Source organism: Pteropus alecto, unplaced genomic scaffold (genome assembly GCF_000325575.1).
Source record: "Pteropus alecto unplaced genomic scaffold, ASM32557v1 scaffold220, whole genome shotgun sequence".
Classification (NCBI taxonomy): domain Eukaryota; kingdom Metazoa; phylum Chordata; class Mammalia; order Chiroptera; family Pteropodidae; genus Pteropus; species Pteropus alecto.
Genome location: NW_006430043.1, coordinates 818,400 through 841,433, shown reverse-complemented (window position 1 = coordinate 841,433; position 23,034 = coordinate 818,400). Strand labels below are relative to the sequence as shown.

Below are 23,034 nucleotides of genomic sequence, written 5' to 3'. Positions count from 1 at the left end.
CCTTCCCGCCAGAGCCCGCCGCCTCTGTTTACACACAGAGGAGGTGTCCTCTCCAGTCTAGACAGGGGCGCTAATAACGCCCATAAAAGGCGGCCTCGCCAGAGATGCTCGGCAACTCAGCTCCTGCGCGCCTACCGCTGGTGGCTCCCTCCGCCTCCTCCGCCCCGCCCTCAGATACCCCTGCTTGGCCTGCGGTCGGCCTCGGGGAGGGGGGACCCAGAGGGTTTCTGGAGGCTGAGAACCCCCGCCTCGCACCCTTCTGAACCTCTTCTGTCTCCAAAGGTAAGGCGACCCCAGCTCTCCTGTCCAGCCAGCCTTGGGATTAGCAGCACATCTTCTCACCCCCACCAGCCTCCTAGGTCGGTTGCCTCCTCCTACTCCAATCCGCCCGCGCCCCTCACCCTGTACTGGGGGCTTGGATTTGGAGAACATTTGGATAGCTGGGTAGAGCACAACCTAAGCAGATCTCAGCCGCACCCTAGAAGCTAGGCCTGGCCAGAAGCCATGGTCACAACGAGCTGCCAACTGTGGGGCAGGGGCTACTGGGAGTAGTCACCCCATACGGAGCTTCGAGGTCCGCTGAGACCAGTGTGCGCCCCCTTACTTACTCACCCTCCACCCCTACCCCACTGGCGCTCCGGGATACTGGCAGGCGGCTGTGGGTGTGGCGTTTGTGGGGGGGTGTTTTTTTTTTTTTTTTGCTTGACTGGTCGCTACACCTTTCTTGACACTCCGTAATTCACTAGGCGGAGGAGATCCTCTGCTGGCGGAGGGGGAAAATGTCAGAGCCGCGAAACTATTTAACTATTAGCCTGCCGAAAGGACAGAAACTGGGGGAAGATGTCCCGTTTAGAAATGCTCAGGTGAGAGGTGGAAAGGTGGTCTCCCAATTTTCTTCTTAAGTCCTGGGCACCCCACGGGAGGCCTGGAAATCTGGTGGGCTCCAACGCCTGGAGGAGCTAGTGAAGCAAAGAAAGAGGAGACTGAGCCCCCTACCTCCGCCCCTCAACAAAGATCCTGTCCCAAGCCTGAGCTGCCCCCAAAGGACGAAATAGAAGGGATTGAAAGGTCAGGAGGAGGCCCAAATCGTCCACATCCCCCGCTTTTCATCTCCCCTCTCACTGCCAGCCCAGCTCCTACCTACAAGGCCCCAGGGTCTGCCTCTTTTCATACGCAGCAGAATCGCTTTCTGCAAACTAGACAGTGACCTTGAACTGGGCCACTGCGGCTTCTCGATTGACAGGGGAGAAGGCAGTATCGCACCGAATAATTCTGACTTCGAGTTGACAGGGAAGTCCAAACACAGCCACTCACAGCCGCTCCGCGGCGGCCTGTCTCCCGCAGCCACTTTGCCCCTACCACCAGAGCCAGTGTAAATATTATAATTAATCCCTTCCGCCTGGCTAGGCGGTGGCGGGGACTCGAAGCCCCACGAGATGCCCTGAGGATGAGGGAGGGTTGGAGGCTCAGCAGAGAAGGCACGGGAGAGGCGGTGGTGGCATCCTGCTGCTGCATGCACGGAAGTATGAGAGCTGCAATGGGTCTTCAAGGAAATCCTTGGGCCACATCCTGGCCTTCAGTTTTGATTAACCTCTGCGTTAATGAGGGGGCATGGTTGAGCCTAGCCAGCTGCAGCAGGAGCCGGTGGCCCAGATGCCAGCAAGCGGGCCACCTCCTCTAATCTTGTGATTTGATTAATACGCGGGAGAGTGGAAGTACAGATCGCTCCGCGGTTTCGGAACCCGAGTTCCTGGCCAATTAGAGTTTTGTTTGGGAGCTGAAAGGTGCGAACGGATTAAACCCAGCTAGATTCCGTCGTCCATCGCTTTGGACGCTAGTCCTTCCCAGTCTCCGTATCCGACCCCAGTAGGCTCCTGGCAAGCAACTCTTGCCAACGCTGGATTTAGATTTGAAGCTTCGCACCCGAGTCTCCCGCCGGTCCCGGGGACCCAGGATAAGAGCGGCGCTCGGGGGCCTGTTTGTCCGAGCCCGGTTATGGAAGGGGAGCCTGAGCTGCGTGCGCGGCGGGTGCCTCACAGGAGGACAGAACCGCAGTGGTACAAGGGGAGGTTGGGCGCTTAGATTTCCTGGGTCCTCGCCGGGGACCTGAAAACTCCTAGATTCACACTGGGCCTGAGGAACAGGACACCGGGGATGCAAATTTTGCTGAGGTTCTCGGCAGTTCTCCCGAGGATTCAGGGTCGGCTGCAGGGAAGGAAGAGGGGTTTATATGTGTGCAAGTGCCTACAGTGTTGGGGAAATGGCCGCTTTTTTTTTTTTTTTTTTTTTTTGATGGTGCCAAATAGGACTAGGAGAAACTGGGATTGAAGGAAGCCCTCACTCCGTCCTCATTTCCCCAGCGTTGCATCTTTCGCTCTGTGGCCGCTGCTCTGTGTGCTCCGCCGCCTGGCCGAAGGGCCGCGAGCAGAGCTCTGCGCATGAAATTTTCGAACTAGGGAGGAATGGGAAGAGGCTGAGACCTTCCCCTGGGGTCCTCTCCCCCTAGGAGACTGGAAGGAAAAAGAGAAGGGGAAGAAGTCTCCAACCCACAAGAACTAGTGATTACTCAGCGAAGCTTCTTACGCCAACAATAGCGGCTAAACGCGGAGGCCTGGAGGCCTGCAGACCTCGCCGCCAGCGCAGTGTTCTGATTGAAGACAGCGACAATATTAAAGTCACACTCTGTTTAGCTTTATAACCCAAATTACCCCCAAATAAATTTTTAAAAATTAAAATTTCAGTGGCGGTCCTTAATATATCTTGAAAAGGGGACATAAATAAGATGGAGGTGCTGTGACGTGGGATTTGCAGATGAGGGATGCTCCTCTCTGCAGCCATGCAGCCCCTTAATCAATTAGGCACAAAAGGGCCAGTGCAGGCGGTGTCCTGCCCGTTTCTTGGCTCCCTGGCTCTCGCGGTTCTGATTGGGATGACTGAACAATCAGGGCTAGCATCTCACCCCTTGGCCTCGGTTCCGGTGGGAGTGGGGACATGGCCCAGCAGCCTGGAGGGCCAGGGTAGGGAAGGGGAAGCAGGTCGAGGGGCAGGCACCTAGCTGAGAGCTGCGCTGGGCAGGGCAACGACCCCGTGGACACATTTCTGTCCGAGTGAGCAGCTATGGTTTGGGATATGAAATCGCTGCTGGGAGCTGTGGAATTCAAAGAATCTGCGTTTCTCTCTGCTGGGTCCTGCAGAGAAGAGAGAGAAAAGGGGGAGAAGAGAATTTTTTGCTTCTGTCTGCTTTGTCTCATGTTCAGACATTTAACTTTCACCTACAGGGGTTTCTTTTTCCCATATTCTCTTGGACTTTCTCAGCCTAATTTTCTCTAAATCTTCTGGTGTTTTTTCATATTTAGACGTTTTCTAAACTATTTATCTCACCTTGTATTACTTAAAGCTGTGCATTGGATAGGAGCCCAAAATAATCACATAGAGATCAGAATATTTTGTCTACTAGACTCCAGTAGAATACACCTAGTTTTGAAGGTTTTGTTTTGTTTCTCATTTTAATCCACTTGACTGTGTCCTGTGGACTTAGTTGAGTTTGGATTGTGGTTTCCAGACGTTGATGAATCTCACCAATGACCAGCATTGTGTCCTAAGCCTTTTCTGAAAAGAGCGTCTGAGGTTAGCACCATAAATATAATTTTAAGCCCCCAAACAAAGTAATTCTCTAGAGTTCTTTCCCTCACTCCCAGCACACTTACTGGCCTCATTGCTGCTATCTGATGGCCCCAGCGGCAGGCTGGGTGGGTTCAGGGATGCCTGTGCTTTCTCCCCAGTAGAAATAAGGAGCCTCCCAGGTAAACCAAGAGACTCTTGCTGCAAAGACTCTGGGAGAAACCCCAGAAGCCCTTCTGAACCAGAGTCAGAGAAAAAAGTAGTTCAAGACCCCAGAATTTCAAGAGCAGATAGGCAGATCCACATCCAGCTGGGCGCCTGCTTTTTTTTGCTTCTTCTGACTCCTTCTGCATCCATTCCTTCTCTATCAGTTGAGTGGAGGTGTGAGGCTGGGGCGGCTTTCGACTTGGCTTGGGAGACCCGCATTAATAATTCTCCTCCATTTCTTCCTGAAGGAGAGGGCCCCAAACGTCTTCCCAAATTCTTGGGGGCGAAAGAGCTGAGGAAGAAGAGCACAGCAGCCACAGGGCTGGGAGAGAGAGCGGCAGGAAAACCTGCCCTTACCCCCACTTTGCCTCTACTGTAAATAAACCCCGAGCCAAAGGGCTCATTCGTCTCCTTAAACAGCCAGTAAACTTTATATGACACAATATCTAATGTAATTTATTGGAGAGATATTGTAAATCCCAACGGTTTTAGTTATTAGAGGAGCTAATTAAAGAGGGACGGGTTGTGCTTGGCCAGTCGTTGGCAAGAAGATAATACATCTGGGGAGTGCGGGGTGCAGGGTGCAGAAGTGTGTACGTGCGTCTATTTTTGGTGTGGCTTTTTCCCTCTTGTCCCGTGTCAGGCGATTGCCTCACTTTCTGCCTTAGGTTTTATATGATTTTTTTTTTTTTCCAAAAAGCAGAAGCAGGTGAATAAATCTGCCCTTGCGTCCCACCCCACCCCCCAGATTGGAGATGGGGGAAGTTAGACTTGGTGCGGGGTTGGGGGATTCACTGTCCCCACCCATCCCCCTGGCGGCGGCGCCCACGTGAGCTGGATGGCCAATGAGTGGCCAGTGCAGGTTTAACTATGTTTAATGTCAGATAGCAATAAAGTAGAAGCTGCCGGTCGGGCCCCGCGGAAATGGGCGAGCATAATCTCCTGAATCCCGGGTTTGTGGGGCCGCTGGTCAACATCCACACGGGAGACACCTTCTACTTCCCCAACTTCCGTGCGTCTGGGGCGCAGCTGCCCGGGCTGCCTTCGCTGTCCTACCCGCGCCGCGACAACGTGTGCTCGCTGCCCTGGCCGTCGGCGGAGCCGTGCAATGGCTACCCGCAGCCCTATCTCGGCAGCCCGGTATCGCTCAACCCGCCCTTTGGCCGCACGTGCGAGCTGGCGCGCGTGGAGGACAGCAAGGGTTACTACCGCGAGCCGTGCGCCGAGGGCGGCGGCGGGGGCCTGAAGCGTGAGGAGCGCGGGCGTGACCCGGGCCCGGGAGTCGCGCCCGGGGCAGCGCTGCTGCCGCTGGAGCCGTCGGGACCGCCTGCGCTCGGGTTCAAGTACGACTACGCGACAGGCGGCGGCGGTGGCGACGGTGGCGCGGGACCTCCACACGATCCGCCCTCGTGCCAGTCGCTGGAATCCGACTCCAGTTCGTCCCTGCTCAACGAGGGCAACAAGAGCGCCGGCGCGGGCGACCCCAGCAGCTTGGTATCGCCTTTAAATCCTGGCGGCGGGCTCTCAGCCAGCGGTAAGCACCCCGGCCCACTCATGAGGCTTCCTCTGGGCGGAACAACTTACCAGGGCAGGCAAGGTAGGACTGAGCTAGGGCCACCTGGAGTGACAGAAAGTGTGGCGAGGGAGCGCCTCTTTTAAAAAGAAGTGTGGGGTGAGGGGGAGCCCCATAAACATGTAAATATCCCCATAAAAGAACTGGAGAGATCCCTTTTTTCCTCAGCCTGTGGCTGGAGGGAGCAGGGAGCTCCAGAGAAGGGGGACCTGAGGCAGACATCCCCTGGGGAGTGGAGGGGTGGAGACCCAGAGCTTGGTTCCTTCTCTCCCAGGGCTCGCCCTCCCCCTTCCTACAGGCCCTCATTACCTACATTTTTTTTTTTTAAGAAAAGCCAGTGGACAGAGTTTACTCTCACCACTCTCTCTTGAGAGGAAGGGGCCAGGATTCCTGGAGAAGAAATGGTTTGGGGAGAAGTAAGGGGATTGGAACATAGAAGGGTCAGGGATACTGAAGTAGGAGTTCAGAAGGGATGAGAAGGCAAGAAGTGGAAGAGAAAAAAGAGAATGATGAAGATGGAGAGATGGAGAGTTATAAGTTCTGTATAAAAGAGAGGAGACAGGAGAGGAAGGGCTTGGGGTGGGGGCATTAGACCAAGGTGAAAGGGGCTGGGGAAGGACTGAGGACACTGAGCTTGTCACCTCTTGGTCCTCTGGTCAACCTTGCTGATTCGTCTCCACCCAGGCACGCCCTGGTACCCGATCCACAGCCGCTCACGGAAGAAGCGCAAGCCCTATTCGAAGTTGCAGCTGGCGGAGCTAGAGGGCGAGTTTCTGGTGAACGAGTTCATCACACGGCAGCGCCGGAGGGAACTCTCAGACCGCTTGAATCTTAGTGACCAGCAGGTCAAGATCTGGTTTCAGAACCGGAGAATGAAAAAGAAAAGACTTCTGTTGAGGGAGCAAGCTCTTTCTTTCTTTTAAGGGGCAAGACATGGGCATCAGCCCCAGACTGAGCCTGTCTCTGGCAGAGAGCAAGAGGGGGAGCTGCCTGGGACACATTCCCCGCTTAGAATGCCAGGCATCTCTGGCAGGCTCTCCCTGGACATCCTCTTGTCTGTTTTGTTCGTGGTTCCCTCCTACACGTCCCCAGCAGGCCCTGCCAGGTCCCAGAGAGAAAGGAAGAACCCAGCCAGGGAGAGAAGAAGCCCACCGCTGCAGGCTATGAGTTGGAGCAGGGAAGGCTGAGGTGCTGGGGAGAGGCTGGTTTGAGGTAGGACTTGGGCATTGGGCCTCCAGCTGAGGATCTGGAGGAAAGGTGACTCAGGCACCCCCTCCCACCACTTTCCTTCCATGGTCTTAAGTCTGTCTGCCTGCAGTAGTAGGCGAGGGTAGGAACGGTGGAACCAAGGTTCCTAAAACTCACTGTTGTTGAGGTTAGGAGGCACTGAGAGGAAGGAGTGAGACTTGAAGATTGCCAGAGAGAGCAAAGGGGGTCAAGGTATCTCTGGGCAAGGAGAAGGAAGTGGGGGAACCTAGAAAACAAAAATGTGGTTTGGGAGAATAGAATGATCAACAATGCCCAAGTCCAAGGGGTCTGCATTCTCCAGGCAAGGACGGCAGAGCAGGTGGAGGCATGGACGTTTGGTAGACCCGGCATCAGACAAGGTGATCATCAGCCTTATGTTCCCTCTAGGGCAGGCTGCCGGAACCTTTTCTTGGTCCCCAGCCCTCTCCCGAGCCCTCTGTCAGCCCAGTTGCTCACAGGTGTGCTGCCGTCCACTCTTCCTGCCTCCCGGGCAGCTGCGAACCGGAAGCCACAAGCGGGGAATTGAGAGCTGAGCAGAGGTAGCCTCCTATTCAGTAGCCACTCCAGGGACCCCCACCTGGCCCTTCGGGAAGCCCAAGAGGCTGTGAAAGGGGCTATGAAGTGTGGCATTGATTGGCAGGGAGAGTTTCTGGCAGCCAGAGCTGCTACCACTGATTCTCCCATCCCCGCTGGCGTTCATGGTCACGGCCGCTGGAGGCTGGACTGGCATAATTTACGAGGCGGGAGGAGAATCCGCCTCTAAAGAGGCTACCAGCCACAGAGGCCCCAGCTCACCCCGGGTTTCCCAGGCTGGTGACAATGAAGGAGGGGGTGCTACAGCCCCCCGCCCAATTCTTTCTGTCTTTTACCCACCCCCACTTCCCAACGTTGCCCTTTGTCTCAGGATCCACTGCCTCTGCCTCCCAGGCCTAGAGCCACTGATTACTTGTGGACCAGAGCACAGAGAGGAGCACATCCCTAGAACCAGTTGGAGGCCAAAGAGTGGCTTCTCCAGTGGAGGACCTTTTATTCACAGCCCCCTTCAGGCCCCAGCCCCAGCCCAAAAGATCCTAGGCTGGCTTAGGAGAGAGAAGCAGCGAAACAGCTCACCTGCCTTCCCACATTTCATTTTTATCCCTCTTGGTGAGAGTCTCCCAAACTCCCATCTGCTAACTCACTGTTGCCAGGAACAAGGGACTGATGGGAGTTAAGCCCAGCCTAGAAAGTGTGAAACCAACCTGCTAGCTTGGAATTTTTCCCACCTAGGGTGAGTCTCCCATAACACACTCTTGAAAGTCAATCCAGAGTTCCCCACTCTCTCACCAGCACACAGCTTCAAGTCCCTGTATAGGATTGTGCAGAGGCACAGGCAAACACATAGGCACAGCTGAGCTCAGTATATCACTGGGCCCACCCCACTCTCCTGACCGTACTTAAAAGCAGGCAGCCTCATATCCCCAAATACAGCCCTGCAGAGTGGCTATACAATCACATGCCCCCAACCCCCACTGGTCACCTGACACACACTTCCCCACCCATATAAACTTGTTTTACTTATATACAAGTTTGCAGAAATCATCACCATTCCGGCTATCTACATGTTTCCCTGTGGGCTGACCCAGGTATGAGATACTTTCCCTTTTGCCTGGTCGCCCATGTACCCCTTCATGCAGCCCCTCCTGTGACCCCTTGGGCTCTGGGGTGCTGAATTCCAGCTCTACCATTCCAGCTTGATTCCTATAGCCTAATAGAGAAGATAGACCAGAATACTCCAAAAGGGGTGGGGAGACAAAGATATGCAATATTCTCTTCCTGTCGCTTTAAACTTGACTTCTGTGAACTTCTCTGTCAATCTATGTCCTGTTCTCTGTGTCTATTGCTAGTACCTTGTGTAGTTCCTTTGGGTAGATGCCCTCTCCTTCCTTCATTCCTAGCTCTCTGTAGTGTGCCCTCCTATTCAAATGTTTGTCCTTAGCACGTTTTCTCCTTTATATAGTCCTTGTACAGAGTTGCTTCATTATATTAATATTAATAATAAGAATTAAAACATGACTGTATGATGATGTGATTTTTTTTTGAAAAAAAAAATATTTAACTGAGTTTCCATACATTGTCTCCTCTGCCCAAAAAGAATGGGACCCCAGCCTCCTAGCTGTTTCCCACTTTATTTTCTCCAGCTCAGGTGAATAATAAAAGCGATAAAAGTATAATAATAAAGGAAGAGCAGTTGCAGGGGCAACAAAAAATATGAGCAACTAAGATCTGTTGATGAGCTGTCATCTCCAGTCCTATGCATTTACTAGAAGAGAGAAAATTGGGGGGCAGTAGCTTGGGGAGGGAGGAATATTTGGGAAATTGCGGGGCTGTAAAAATAATGTAGATAGCCTGGAAGAGACTAGAACTAGCTTCAGGGCCAGAAAAAGGAAGTCTGAGCTGCAGGATCTCCATGAAACAAAGCCAGGTTAATGGCGGTAGCAAGTAGGAGCTGGGATGATAAGAGTGCCCTAGGATATGGGGCAGGTGTTGGTGGGTCTACACTTCAACCCCATGGTCCTAACCTTATGGCTTCCCTCTGGTATGCACTGCACGAGACTAGGTAGGGTATTAAAAAAACACTTGAAGCTGATGAAATAGGCTCCATTTCCTTTAGCCACTGACCTGCTCTGGGCTATGCCGGAAAAAGGTCTAGATCTAGGCCAGAGTCTCAGTTCCAGCTGAGCCCATGAGCCCTCCGCATCTCCACCTCAATCCTTCCTTCTGGACTGGATGCCCTCCCTCTGCCTCTACCCTTGGGCCTCTGGTCCCAGTTTCTCTTTCTCACAGCCTTGCTCCAATCATGGCGTCTCCTCCAAATTCTCCCTCCACCCTCCTGTGCCTGCTCTGGAATAGCAGCGCCCCCCCCCGCCCCCCACAACTGCTGAGCCCAGGCTTCAAGCCACGCCTCCTGCTCTGAAAATTTTCTTTCTTTCTTTACTCCTGCAACTAGAAAAACCAGGAAATATAAACCAAACCTCGTTTTCCTTTTACCCTGCAATCCCCAGCTGTCTTGTGTAGATGAGGGGTTCGGGCAAAAAGGCAATCCCAAGCTTTGGAGGTATTCATACAATGTCCCCACAGAGTGTGAATGAGGCTGGAAACTGGATACTTTCTGGCAGCCATGAGCTCAGAGAGGGAATGGGTGGCTTCTCCTTGGTCTGAATAAAGGGGAGGGGTAGAGTGTGAATAACAATGAATCTACTAGGCAAGTGACTATCCTCTTCTTAAGACGCATCTATACAGGAAGAGTTAACAGTAAAGGCATTTCTGTCTAAAAAGGAAGGAAGAACTTTAGGGAGGTCAGGAGTAGCTGGCCCTTAATTTATTCCCTTGACTTATTCCCAGATACACTGCAAGTCTGAGAGAAATTACCTTGTTGGGTGGTGTCTACACAAGCCCTGAGACTCAATAACTGGGGGAGCTGTCACAGAAGGAAAGACACTATAACCTCCTCCCAATGGCTGAAAAAAACAAATCCTTGGGTCTCCCGGCCAAAAAGAAGCTCATGGTTGAGCTACAACCCAAAATACTTAAGGCATGGCTGAGCTCTGGATCTGAGCAAAGATTTCATCTATTTTGCAACTATGTCTGGTTAAGTCCCCTAAACTACAATTTACTCCACCGACTTTAAGACAAAGCAACCTGGGTCTGTAACTGGATCTTGAGGATCAAGAAAAAGGGTGTTATCTGGACGATTCAGGTAGAAAATAATTCTGCTGTTGTGTATTTGTAAGCTTCCAAATGAACTGTGTATTTGGCCCTGATATTCACCCAGTTCTACTCCACTCTGACCTGCATAAACGCAGCTAGAGTATTTAAAACCACTATGCAGCGGGCGCGAGATTGGCCCTGCAGCCCGGGTTCTGTGGATGCTAATGCAGCCGGAAACCGGGTGCGATCGATGGCTCAGACCCAGAGCAAGAGCAGGGACTGCCGACCCCGATCTGCGAACAAAGCAAATCCCCAGGACCTTGGGTTCCGGACAGGCCGGAGTCCCCGCCCATCCTCCCCGCCATTACCGGGAAAGTAAGAGCCGTTCTTAGGCCCCGAGCCTGCGCGCGAAACGCACCCCGGAGTCCCCAACCCTCTCTGCGTGGCGGGCACATGAAGGCGCCGAAGATTCCGGTGTAATTCGGCGCGAGGTGGGTTGCAGGCCCCGGATCCTGCAGCCCCGCATATGCCAGAGCCTTAGGCTGGAGCGGTCGCTCTTCCATGTCTGTCTCAGTCAAGACCGAGTTGTCGGTTTTCCGCAGCGAAGCGTGCGCCAGACGCCCGCCGACCCTGGACGTCCCGCACCGCTGCAGCCGGCGCGGCGCTCGCGCTAGCTGCTTAGGAGAGGCGGGGAGACAAAGGCGCGTCGGCCGCGGGGTATGGTGCGGACGCCTGGGCCGCTCGCCCCTGGCCTGGTGGCGAGGACTCCGAGACTTCGGTCCAATTCCTCGCCCGGCACGGCCCCGGCTCCGGTCTGCTCCAAGGTCCGGGGACAAGGACAGCCAGCATGCCTCCCAGCTCCTTCTGACCTGCAGACCCACAGCGCAGGCAGCTCTTGGTCGCCGCCCGAGGTCGCCGGGGCCCCGCCAGAGAGGGGATGACCCCTGCTGGCCGGAGCCGTGGTGGCTGCGGAGAAAGGGACCTGCTCAGCCGTTCGCCCCTGAGCACTCCAGGCCTGGGGAAAGCCCCGTGAGTTTGTGGGAGACTTCGAAGAACAGTCTGAGTCTGAGGCGCTGCTGGACTGTGGGAACCAGGCCTTTCTCCTAAGTGCCCTCCCTCTGCTGGGCACGCAGTGTCTCCACAGCCGCCGCCCGCCCTCCCGCCGCCCCTCTTGCAGCCAGCGGCTCTGCCCCGAGGCTCCTAAAGCCTTTGCCGCCGGTAGGAGCCTGGCACAGGAGCCAAGAAATTGAGTTTAGAAGAAACCAAACACAGCCGGATCTTTAGCCAGTGTAAATAGCCGGTTGCCTGTGAATGATTTCTCCTCTCTGAGCCAAAGCCACTTGCTGAGGACTGGAGACCAGCCTCCACTTTGTCAGTTTCCTTGATGCAGAGTGGAGAACTTCCTTCAAGGACAGGTCTGCGTGGATGTGACTCACTGACAGTTGTTGCTAAGAAAGCTCCCTGTAAAAGATGCATTGTCCACATATTGAGCCGGAAAAAGATGTTCCATAAAATGCACACTTAGCCATGCTGCCAACATAACCAATATATTGAAACAGTCTAAAATGCACAGATATCTATATTACATGTACATTCTGGGCATGAAAAATATATTCCTCTAGAAAATATACATACAGAAGCATTTCTATCTATTGTATAGAAGAGCAACCTCCTAGAAAAAAGATTACATAAAGCATGTATATCCACCACATGTAAAAATTCATTTACATATATAGACAGTACACTTACATATATCCTACACAGAGAATTACAGTCTTGCATCTATTTAGCTACATGGGTGTTTACATTCCACAAGGCATATAAAATCAGTGCATAGAAAATGCATCCAGATATTAATATGTCCATAATAAAAACTGCATTAAAAATGCATTACATTATTATATATACACAAAATACAAATCTACCCAGTGTATGAAAAATATGTTGTTTGCTTAACAAATGTGTGTACCAAATACAATTGAAGTACATTCTTTGAGTTTACATATTATTGTATTTATAAGACACATTTCTCTTGCAAACTTAAATAGTAGCTGGAGGAAGCTCAAGCATTAGCAATGACAATCTCTATCGACTAGCATCTTCTGTCCTTCTGTATTTCTATTATTTCTGGTTTTTCAAAACCCTTTCTATGTCTACATGGATTATTTATATAAATGGTCTCCTATCTCTATTTCCCTGTTGCATCTCTTGTTTGAAGTCAAGGTCTATATTTAGAGCAGCAGAATCTACATAATCACGAATGTATGAAATTAGCATTATATAATTAGGTTACACCCTATGTCTCAGGACGTGTTCTTCTAGATCTAATATAAATATATTATAGACTTACTCTAGGCTGCCAGTTAAGGAAGGAGGGAAGGAGGAGAATGCAATGGCCTAGTGAGATGTATAACAGGCAGGTTGAGCTACAGACAGGTTCTGGGTGTGTGCTGGGCACTTGAGAGCTCCTAAAAGTAAAGGCTTGTTTAAATTTTAAAGTTTTTATCTTTAAATCTTGAGTCTAGAGAGCAGCATGAAGCAAATGCTAGACCTCATATTCTATGTTCCTCTCAAATCCCGGAGCAGCCCTACTCCTTCCCAGCCAACCCGGGAGAGCATTTTGGCCTACCCAGCTTCTCTGCTCCGGTTCCCATCCTTAACCTTGTTGGCCGGGTCTACACAAGCAGTAGAAAAAGGGTATCTTATAATCCAAGCTTTTTTCAACAAAACCCACTCGGATAGTAGTAACTTAAAGCATTTCTTGACACTGAGCTAACTGTTTTGGCTTCTTAAAAATTAGTCCCACTTAGGTCTTTCTTTAGCAGCTAAAAACCCAGGACTGCATGACACATGTCTATGGAAAAATCTTTGAGAGACAATGCACTCACATCCAGCAGAGATATTGTTTATGAGTTGATGGGTTCCATGTAGATGTGGCCATATTTTACTGTCCAAAGGAATCAATTAATTAGTGCCACGCCGGCCGCTGCTTAGCTGAGCATGAGCGGCTTAGATAGATGTACGTGGCCAGCTTGCTGGTCTTGTTAACAAGTCTTGTCATAAAGATGAAGATGATAAGGAGAGCTAGGAAGCCCTGGTGGCCGCGAGGGGGGGCTTTGAGGCCCCAGCTCAGCAGTCCGTAGGGCAGCAACTGACTGGTGGGCTGTTTGGGGCACCCACTTGGGTTTATCCAGCATCCAGCATTCTCCCCTTCTGGGGTGTTCTGCTGTGACTAGGGTAATTCCCTCTCTTCTTCCCTTCCCAGAAATGTTCCTTTTCTTCATCAAGTCTCAAATTAAAATTTTTCCTTTAAATAAAAGTCCATAAACCTCTGTCTCTGACTGTCTTGCCCTCTGGGGGACCTGCCGCCTCCTCCTTTCTCTGCATTTCTGCGAGTGGTTTCTTTTCATCTCTGTCTGATATGGTGCTCGCTTCCTTCCTGTGGCTCTCTCTCTGGCTTCATGGTTGCTTTTTCTACCAGACTGGTGCTGACTCAGGACCCAGTGAGCTTGTAAAAAAAAAAATTACAAATACCCCTTGGTTATCTGACGGCAGAATGAACATCCCTAGATAAGCCAGACCGGCAGCAGAGTGAATATCCCTAGATAAGCCAGACCCAGTGGGAGAGAAAAAAATAACTTGGATGTAATTGCTGGTTTGGGTCGCAGCACTTAATTCTGTTTATTTTCACCAATGCTCATACTTAACAGAGAGATATGGATATTAAAGGGCAGCGGGGAATTAATTTTATTTTTATAGTCATCTATTAAAAGCAGAAGATGATCAGAGTCTCCTTTAAAGGGACCAAAATGGGTGGGGAGGAAGAAAGGAGGGGGAAGGGAGAAATATGACTGAAAGTGAACAAAGATCTTTGCCTGAAGAAACAATGTAACACTAGACAGAACTATAAAGTCTGGGAATGTAAGAAGGCAGGGCTCTCAGCTTTCTGCATTTGGAATCCTGTCCCCTGCACCCTGCTGCAATTTGCAGCATTCAAGGAAGAATTCATGCAATTATCCGGATAATTGTAGGGGGAGAGAGAGAGAGAAAGCATTTCCCTTTTATTGTCTGATTCCCTCTGGTATCTGTGCAGAGAAGGAGGAGGGTGTATGAGATATAAAAGAAAAGGTGGTAGGGTCTCCCAATATCACCCTATACCCTACAAGATGGCTATTCCTAGACCAAGGAGATCTTAGGCAGGAGCTTACAGATTCTGGAACATCCTCAAGAAGGGATAAAAGGTTTTGAAGGCTTTGGTGATCCAGTTTCATTTTCTAGGATATTTGCTTGCCTTTACTTTATTTGCATAGAAGTGCCACATCTAGTATTGTAATTATCACAAGTAAGCAAACAATAGACAATTGTTAGGGTGTTGATAATATCATTTATTTTATAGCCTCACAAGATATGATTAGAGTTCATGTGGGAAGCTCTACTGGAGACTGGGAGCAGCAAGAGGCAAGGTAGAGAGGCCCCAATAGTCTTCTCTTTCCTATTTTTATGCATGTGTGAATCTGCTGAAATCTTTAATTCTTTAAATTCCCTCCCCAAATGTCTTAAGAGAAACCTCTAGGATTTTAGGAGCTGAGAGCTCAGAGAAGGGCAAACAACAATTTGATACTTAAATCTCCCCTTTAATCTCAAGAGCAGTGGTTTCTGCTGTCCTCATGTCCCCCACAATCAAGGGCTTCACCCTCAGTTCAAAACCACTAGAGTCACAGAGACTTGGCAGGGGAGGCCAGTGAGAGGAAAACAGGGTCTTATCAAAACCAAGTTCATTGTTGTCCCCAACTGGGCACTGAGCCCAGAGTGAAGCCCCTTGTGATCCCAATTGGCCTTCTTTCCTGGACCCTCTTCCTCATGGACACCTGGGGTGGGGGGAGCCATCCTATAGCTATGGATCAATTCGGGTGAGGGTGGGGAAAGAATTAAAAAATATATATTTTTTGTTTCTGGGATTCAGAAGACCAGAAAGCTGGGTGGGGGACTAGAGAGAGAGAAGGAGAGGTCTGCGGAAAGGGTGAGTGATGTGTGTGTGTGAGAGAGAGAGAGAGACAGAGAGACAGAGAGACAGAGAGACAGAGACAGAGAGACACAGAGAGACAGAGACAGACAGACAGAGAGACAGAGAGAGACAGAGACAGACAGACAGAATGCTACAGTGAGCCAGGCAAGAGAGAATCCAGGGAAACCGTGAAACCGGCAGGCAAGAGCAAAAGGAATGAGTGAAAGAAAAGAAGTAGGAAGATGAAGGGGGTAGTTGGGGGCGGAGAGGAAGGAAATAAAAAGGGAAGGTAGGAAAAAAAGGAAATAAAAGACAGAAGGAAAAAGGAGGGGAATAAAAAAAGGAAAAGAGGGTTATGAAAGATAAAGAAAGAAAGGAGGGAGGCAGAGGCCAGGGTCCGCCGCGGCTCTCGCTCTGCCTGGCTGCCTAAAGCAGTCTGGGTGGGCGGAGGGCGCCATGACAAAGTGAAGGTCAAGTTAGCATGGTACCTTATAAGGAAGGCGTCGGGTCCTCCATTTCAGTCTTTCTTTCTGCCAGGACGTGGCCGTGGCATTTCTGGTCTGTAAACACTGAACTCTTTGGGGTCTTAAAAAAAAAAAAAAGACACCCCCCCCACTTTCCTTTATTGGAGGTGATCTCTCTCAGTCGGTTGGGGGAAGCAGCGGACAGAGAAGCCAACTAATGAAGACTACGGGAAACTTTTCTCTCCTTTTCTCTCTCAGGCTCTGCTCCCGCCAGCTGGGGACCCCTCCCTCCCTCCCTCCCTCCCTCCTTCCCTTATTTCCTCCCTCTCTCCCTCCTCTCCTCACCCCATCGCCTCTTTTCCTCTCTGTATCTCTCAGTCCTTGGTATCTCTCTCCACTGTCTGTAACTCTGGGCTCGTCTCTCTCCACCCCTCCCTCCCCTACTGCCGACTTCTAAATCCGTTCCTTTCCACCACGAAGAGGAGCAGATCGTTAAGAACTGGACAGAAAATTAGCCGTCACAAAGAAAAGTTCATTTACAGCTTAAATATCTATTAAGATTTCCTTCCGAAAACAAGACGTTACACTCGGTAAGGAGAAGTGAGGCAGAACGAGTGTGTGTGTGTGTGTGTGTGTGTGTGTGTGTGTGTGTGTGTGTGGGTGTTTGGTGGGGGGTGATGAGATAGGAGACTTGAATTTATTTCTCAGATCCAGAGGCAAAGAAAAAGGGTGAGAAGCAGGAAGGCGATAGAGAAGCGTTTTAAGCCGGCAGCTAGCAAAGAAACCGGCTGCGGGTGAGGCTGAGAGCGAAGAGCACGCGCGCAAAGACCCGGCGCTGCCGGCGTGATCCCGGCTGCCCCAGCTCTGAGCCCGCTCAGCCCAGGCCTTGGGTGCGGAGTAACAAGGATATTAGATATTTTTGGGGTTGAGAGGGGAGGGAGAGGCAGGGAGAGACAGAGACAGGGAGACAGAGTTAGGCGACGCCACAGCCGTCCCGCCGGAGGGAAAGTGAGTTCCGGAGCGGCGGCAGCGCCCGGGCTGCTGGGCAACGGAAAGGCTCAGTCCAAGAAGGAGGCGACGGGAGAAAAGAACCTGAAGTGGAATCCTTGATCCTTTCCTTCCAACGTCGTAGTAGAGATGAGATAGAGAGAGACAGAGATAGAGAGATAGAGATAGAGATCGAGATAGAGATAGAGATAGAGATAGAGATAGAGATAGAGATCGAGATAGAGATCGAGATAGAGATCGAGATAGAGATCGAGATAGAGATAGAGTTAGAGGGGGCTAAGAGGATATGAATATGGCTTGGGAGGACTGTGAGGGGCTCCCCTCCTTTTTTCCTGGACCTCAGTTTGTTTTCTCGTGCTCTGCGCCCATGGACCCTTTTTAGGCCTAACCATTTCTTCTAAAATGGGTATTCTAATGGCAGGGGAAGGGAGGGACACCCAGAAAGCAATGGAGGGGGCTTCTGGTTAAATCTTATGCTCCACAAACCCCTAATTGTTGTCCCCTCCACCCTTCTCAACTGGAAAACCAGCCTCTGAGATCAGTCTCCTCCTACCTTACCTACCTAGTTGGGGGTGCCTAAGGACTATTAGGGAACTGAAGTGGGGCCTGTGGCCCAGGTTGGGACAGCCAGGAGCGGTAGGGGTGGTCAGTGGAGTTCCTAGGCCTCAGTGCCCGGAGCCTCTCACTCTGTTCTGATAATGAAAAACAAAAGGGGAGGAGAATATGATTATTTCTTCTGGTGTTAAAGTATGCTGGCTTTAAAAAATAACATCTGACCCTGAGATCTGAGGCAATAATTGTCTCTCCCACAGACATTTAATCTGGGCAAACATCTTACTGCCAGGACTCAAGGGGCTGAGGGAGTGGCCAGGGTGAGGACATTTGCAGCCAGGAGGCCCCTGGGAGGAAGTGGCAGGCCCTCTTTGGCATTATCTAGAGTTCTGTGGAGAGTATTTTAAAAGGTCAAAATTGTCTGGGAAGGCCCTTTCTGATGTCCCCCTCAGTCTGGGTAAGGAGAACGCCAGGAAATGAGGGTGTTTATGAGCTGGGACATTTCCCCTAGTATGGGAAAGACAGAGATAGTCAGAACTCATCCTGCAAAAAATGTGTTTCGTGTAGGTGACAGAAAATTGGTAGCTGCTTGGGAGACTTAGGGATTTGAAGGATGTGTGGCAAGGCCAGACACTCTGGTGAAGGCAGAGGCTGAGGTGCGACTGGGGATAGGTGAAGGAATCCGAGGGAGCAAGACTGGAAAGGTATCACCCAAGCCCATTTCCTCAGAGATGGCAAACACATACAATGGGCCCCAATATTGAAAAACACCAGATGATCTGCTTCGAAAGGGCATAAACAGACTGAGCGGATGCAGGTTAATAAAACCCCAAAAGCCCAGACAGGAACACTTAAAATGCCCCAGGAACAAAGCACACCGTGACAAATTCTCACCCAACACACAAGTACATGCACCAGAATGTTCCCAGGCACAGAGAGACATTCCCTGTCTTGGGTCTCTACCCATGGACACTCAAGTGTACCTGCCCCGCACACACAAATTTGTGCACTCTCCTAAACCTACCCGCAGAAATCCTTGGGGGGTGGAGCGAGCACTCAGCTGCACATATATCCCACAGAGCTGGGTCGTGTCTCCTGAGCCTCAATAATGCACAATCCATACCCGGAGATAAAAGTCTAGACAATAGACGACTGTTTATGACAACGAAGCTCTCCAAGTTTGGGGCCAGGCGATAAATCTCTGGTGAATCTTCCTGTAACTGAACTTCTAGCTGTAGTGACGAGAGAACCACCGAGACCACAGAGAGGAAAGCAGAAAAATGAGCGAGACTTTTAAATTGTGAGCCGAAGGCGACTTCCCTGCTGGATCCAGGCGGCCACACTCGCCCCACGTGGTGTGTCCACACTGTGGAAGCTTTCACATCAAGCTTGAGAACACAGGCGAGTCAGGCTTCCCGTCTCCCGGAAATGGGGCGAAATGTGCAGGCAGATGGCAGGGCCTGGAGGCTGGGACAGACAGACCTGCAAACCATCCTTGCTGCAGGCGAAGGGTCTTTTTTTGTTGATGACCAGAATCTTCTTGCTATGTGTCACCTGAAAATTTTCACTCCATGGGTGTCTCTCTCTCTCTTTCTTCTCTCCCTCCGCTTTTCCTTTGTGGATTGATAGGCTGTTCCCTTTTGCATTTTCTACCCAGGCGTCTGATTACAAGTAAAGAGCCACTGAAGTTGATCTCATAAAAATGCGGCAAACTCACTTTGATCTGCGCAGACTGGGTCCGAGCCTAAGTAGGCGCTAAAGCCGGGGAATGACGTCCAGGCCAACCTGGCCTCAGCTCCGCAGGAAACTGGGAGATCTGGGTGGCCCAGCAAGGCAATTCTGCCCAGAAAAAAACATTTTCTTTGCTGCTGCAACTGGGTTTGGAAACCAAGGTCCAAAGGTAGCGGCTCTATTTCCAGACTGCTTTTAAGACATTTCCTTCATTTTAGAGCATTTGGTGAAGGGGAACAGTGAAACCAGCTCATAAAATGGGACTTTTATAGGGAGAAATGGGGTCTTGTTGCTAGCCTCCTGGGACAGTCTTTCTGCTGAGGAAGGTAGGTGGGGCTGTCGGGGGCGGAGGAGCTGCCCTTCTCCCTACCCCTGTCCATTCCAGGGGCCCACGGATCCTCCGAGCAGCATCCGTCTTCTTAGGTGGCCTGATTTGGGGCTTTGGGTTTGGGGCAATGGTCAGGGCTGAGGATAGGTGGAGACCGAGAACGGACAGTTCTCTCCCCTTCTAGTTCTCGAGCTGGGGGTGAGAAGTGTCCCATGGGTACAGGATAAACCACTGGACTAAAAATCCCCAAGCACAGTAAAGGGATTGTTAAATGTAATGGTATTGCTCTAAGAAACAAATATGTGCAGAAAGATGCAAGCCAATTTCTAATGAGGGCACATCTTTGCTTGCCCAGCCAGCCTCCGAATGCTGAGGATGTCCATGCACTTATTTTTTAAAACTCAGATAAAAAGCCCTTTTAAGGGAAAACTTCTCTTTTGAAACTACTGTAGGCTAAAAGTAAAAAAGTATGTATCCTGGAGTAGAAAAGAAAAGAACGTTTTCTCCCCAGATATCTGCAGGCTCTGCCTCTGTCTCCAGTGAAGTTCCAGAAGAACTTCCGTTAGACTTGGAAGTACAATTTTCTTGGTGAAACCTAAAGCCTTTTCTCTATAAAGAGGCACGAAAAGAGGAATTCCCTACCACAATCTACTGTAGAGCCCAGAGCAGCAGGAGAAGGTGGTCAAGCTGCAAAACAACCATAGCTGTGTGGGGGATGCTGCGCTGGGGTCTCCCAGGCTGGAATTTGGGAGATACTGCCCTCTTCTGAAGCCATTTCTGGTATCCACGTGTGGAAGAGAAGCGTTCTGGAGTCTGTCCGTGGCCCTGGCCAGAGTACCACAGCAGCTGCCCAGACCACAGCTGCCTGCTAGAAGCCAGGCAAGCAGGCGGTGCTTACTGAGGCCACCAAGAGCTGTGGAGCAGGCAGGATGTCTCTGTCGAGGAAGAGTGTTTCAGGTGAAAGCTGGGACTTCAGGATAGTGACGGGGCCACAGGCACCCATGAGATGAGGGGGCAGAAAGCTACCTCCATCCCAGCAAGTAGGGCTCGCCAGACTTTTGGGAACTGGTTTAGGGCCACAAATAGGTCTCATTTTGGGGGAGGCACTGGGGTACAGTCTGGGGCAAGCAGCTCAGTCTATGCTTCAGAGGGGCCTGGACCTAGAGCCAGGTAGGGAGGCGGGCAGCCCACAACATGGGCATTTTTGCCAGTCAATGCCTCACCAACCCCATCAGTCTGGGTCTTCTCTTCTCAACCCCAGCAGCAACCTCCAGTTGCTGACATGTTTTAAAGTTGTTGAAAAATTACTAGTCAGACCAAAATGAGGGGAAAAAATGGAACTTGGTGTCTTACTTTTAAAGGGAATAACATTAGTTCTCAGAACCTCTGTTGGGAGACCCTAGAGTTTCCTGGACATCAATTCCTTGGACATTCTTTCTTGCCTTTCTTTTTTGTTTCAAGAAAATGGAGCCGCCAGCAGCTCCTTGCAGCAGCTGCCTGGCTCACTTTTATGGTGGCCCTGGAATAAACTTTGGTGGTCAAATTCAAGTGCTCAGGCCCACAGCTGTCTGCTCACAGGAAGCACACCCCCTCCCCACTGTGCAGAATTTACTTTGGGGGCTTGGGCCCCACATTGCCCTGGAGGCCAGGATGGGGAAGGAAGCAAGGCCCTGGGGGAAAGTGGGGAAAGCCAGACCTGAGATTCTGAGCCCTCATCCACACTTCTGCAAGGGATAGTGGTACCTCATCCACACCTCTTGTAGGTTCCTATCTCTGTTTGGGGAGCATTTGCCTCCTATAAACTCAAGTTTAATGAGGTCAGTATGAACCCCATAAAAACCATAGTCCATAGTTCTCCATTATTATAATTAAAAACGCTGGCCCCAGTTCACTCTATAAAAAAAAAAGTAGAGGAAAGAGAAAAAGCAACAGATTTTTCTTTTGCAGCTCCTAGCCCCTTACCGACGGAGCAGTCCCACACTTTAACAAAGCCCCAGCCTAGTTCCTCTTTGCCCTCAGTTAGGATCTAGTCAGGTCGAAAGAAGGGCTTGGGAAGCAGCACTCAGCGATGGATGAATGAGGAGAGGGGTGCTAGAGGCCTATCCTTGGGTATTACAGAGCCACCCCAAGAATGGGATCCATGGCAGAGGCAGCTTCACTCCAGGTATTGCTCTAAAGATAGATCAAATTTGGGGAGGCAGGAAGGTTAAGAAGGAGTGGATTTAGAAGGCTGTACCTGGGGATGAGGCACCATTTTTTGTGTCTTCCACATTTGGTTTTGGGGCTTCAGTACCTCATCATTGGTCTGCAAAGATAATCAAATCCAAATTTTAACCATGAGTTAGGGTGTAAAGAAGATTTGGGTCATGTCTGGCTTTCCCTGAGAGCACTATGGGCTGAGTCCTTGGGGGCTTCAGTTCCTCCCCTCCTACTTGAACAAATCGTGCCCTGGCAGCTCCTCCTTGGATCCAAGGTTGCTCTACTTATGGCAGTTGCTCTGGCCCCTGGCCCCTTGGGCCCAGTCCAGAACCTTTCAATAAAGTAATTTTTAGCTGTCCAAATGTGTCTTGTGTTGTCCAGAGGGATGGCCAAGGGAGAGCAGAACCACTGAGTCCACCTTTTGGGCCACAGCCATCCAGAAGGCTGGCAGATGTGGAGGAAGGCAGGGTAAGGCTGAGGAAGAGGAAGGAGGCACCAAGGCCTGGCTGTAGCACCCAGGAGCAGGGCTGGGAGTGGCCCCTGGCCCTGCCCTGCCAACCCAGGTTACTCAGCTCCCTTCCATCGCCTTGCTGGTCTGTTCTGGAGACCTATGCTTGGCCCCGCCACCCACCCTAAAACGCCCAAATCATTTAAAGATAGAAGACTCAAACCTATCCCCTCTGCCACTATATCCTTCCTGGACCCTGACACCAGGCTTCTTTTTAACCTCCAAACTGAGGCTGAGCCCCCAACCCAAGAGAAGATATATGGCTCTCATTCCAACCTTTTTCTTTGGGGTTTGAGATTTAAAAATCCACAGTGGCTGTAGCTTTCTGTGCATTGATTGACAATAAAGGCAGGCATGAAATATTCACCCAGGGCCACTCTCTCATACTAAATATTTAACACAACATTAGAGAAGGTTTTTCCCAGACTTCACCAGGCACCGGCTGGGCGGCTGGCGCACTGCTTACCACTCATTTATGACTAATCTGAGTCCCTAGCCGCCAGCAGCACAGCAAGCCAGACGAAGTTGGGACACGGACTTGCTACTGGGCTGCCTCACCTTTCGGAAACTTCAGATACTCTTCTGAGGAGTCTCTCCTAAGGGGAAAGGGAGTCTTGACACCCAGCCCTGTCCTCCCCAAAAAAGAATCGACTTCTTCAAACTCTTCCAAATAGGCACTGGCCCCTCTGCGGGATGGCCGGGTAAGAGCCCTTGAGAGTTGGGAGGAAGGATTCACATCTCTGGAGGAATCTCGCAGTGGGGAAAGAGGTCCTCATCCCCACCCTAGCCCCTGGCTGATCATGAGGAGGAGGCCAGACCCCCGCATACGTGAGAGCACTCCTCCTTCATCCAATCCTGGGGAAAAAGAGAGCAGCAGCTAGAAAAAAATACAATTACCCCCTC

The 23,034-nt window shown here is 51.0% G+C and overlaps 1 protein-coding gene across 1 annotated transcript; it reads left to right on the top strand.

Annotated features, from left to right (window-relative positions):
* Positions 1 to 4,691: 4,691 nt before the first annotated feature.
* On the top strand, positions 4,692 to 6,363 carry HOXC12 (homeobox C12). Its single transcript, XM_006904507.2, has 2 exons — positions 4,692 to 5,362; positions 6,086 to 6,363. Exons 1-2 carry the CDS (start codon positions 4,753 to 4,755, stop codon positions 6,322 to 6,324), a joined length of 849 nt encoding a protein of 282 aa, XP_006904569.1. The 5' UTR covers positions 4,692 to 4,752; the 3' UTR covers positions 6,325 to 6,363.
* The last annotated feature ends 16,671 nt before the right edge of the window (positions 6,364 to 23,034 follow it).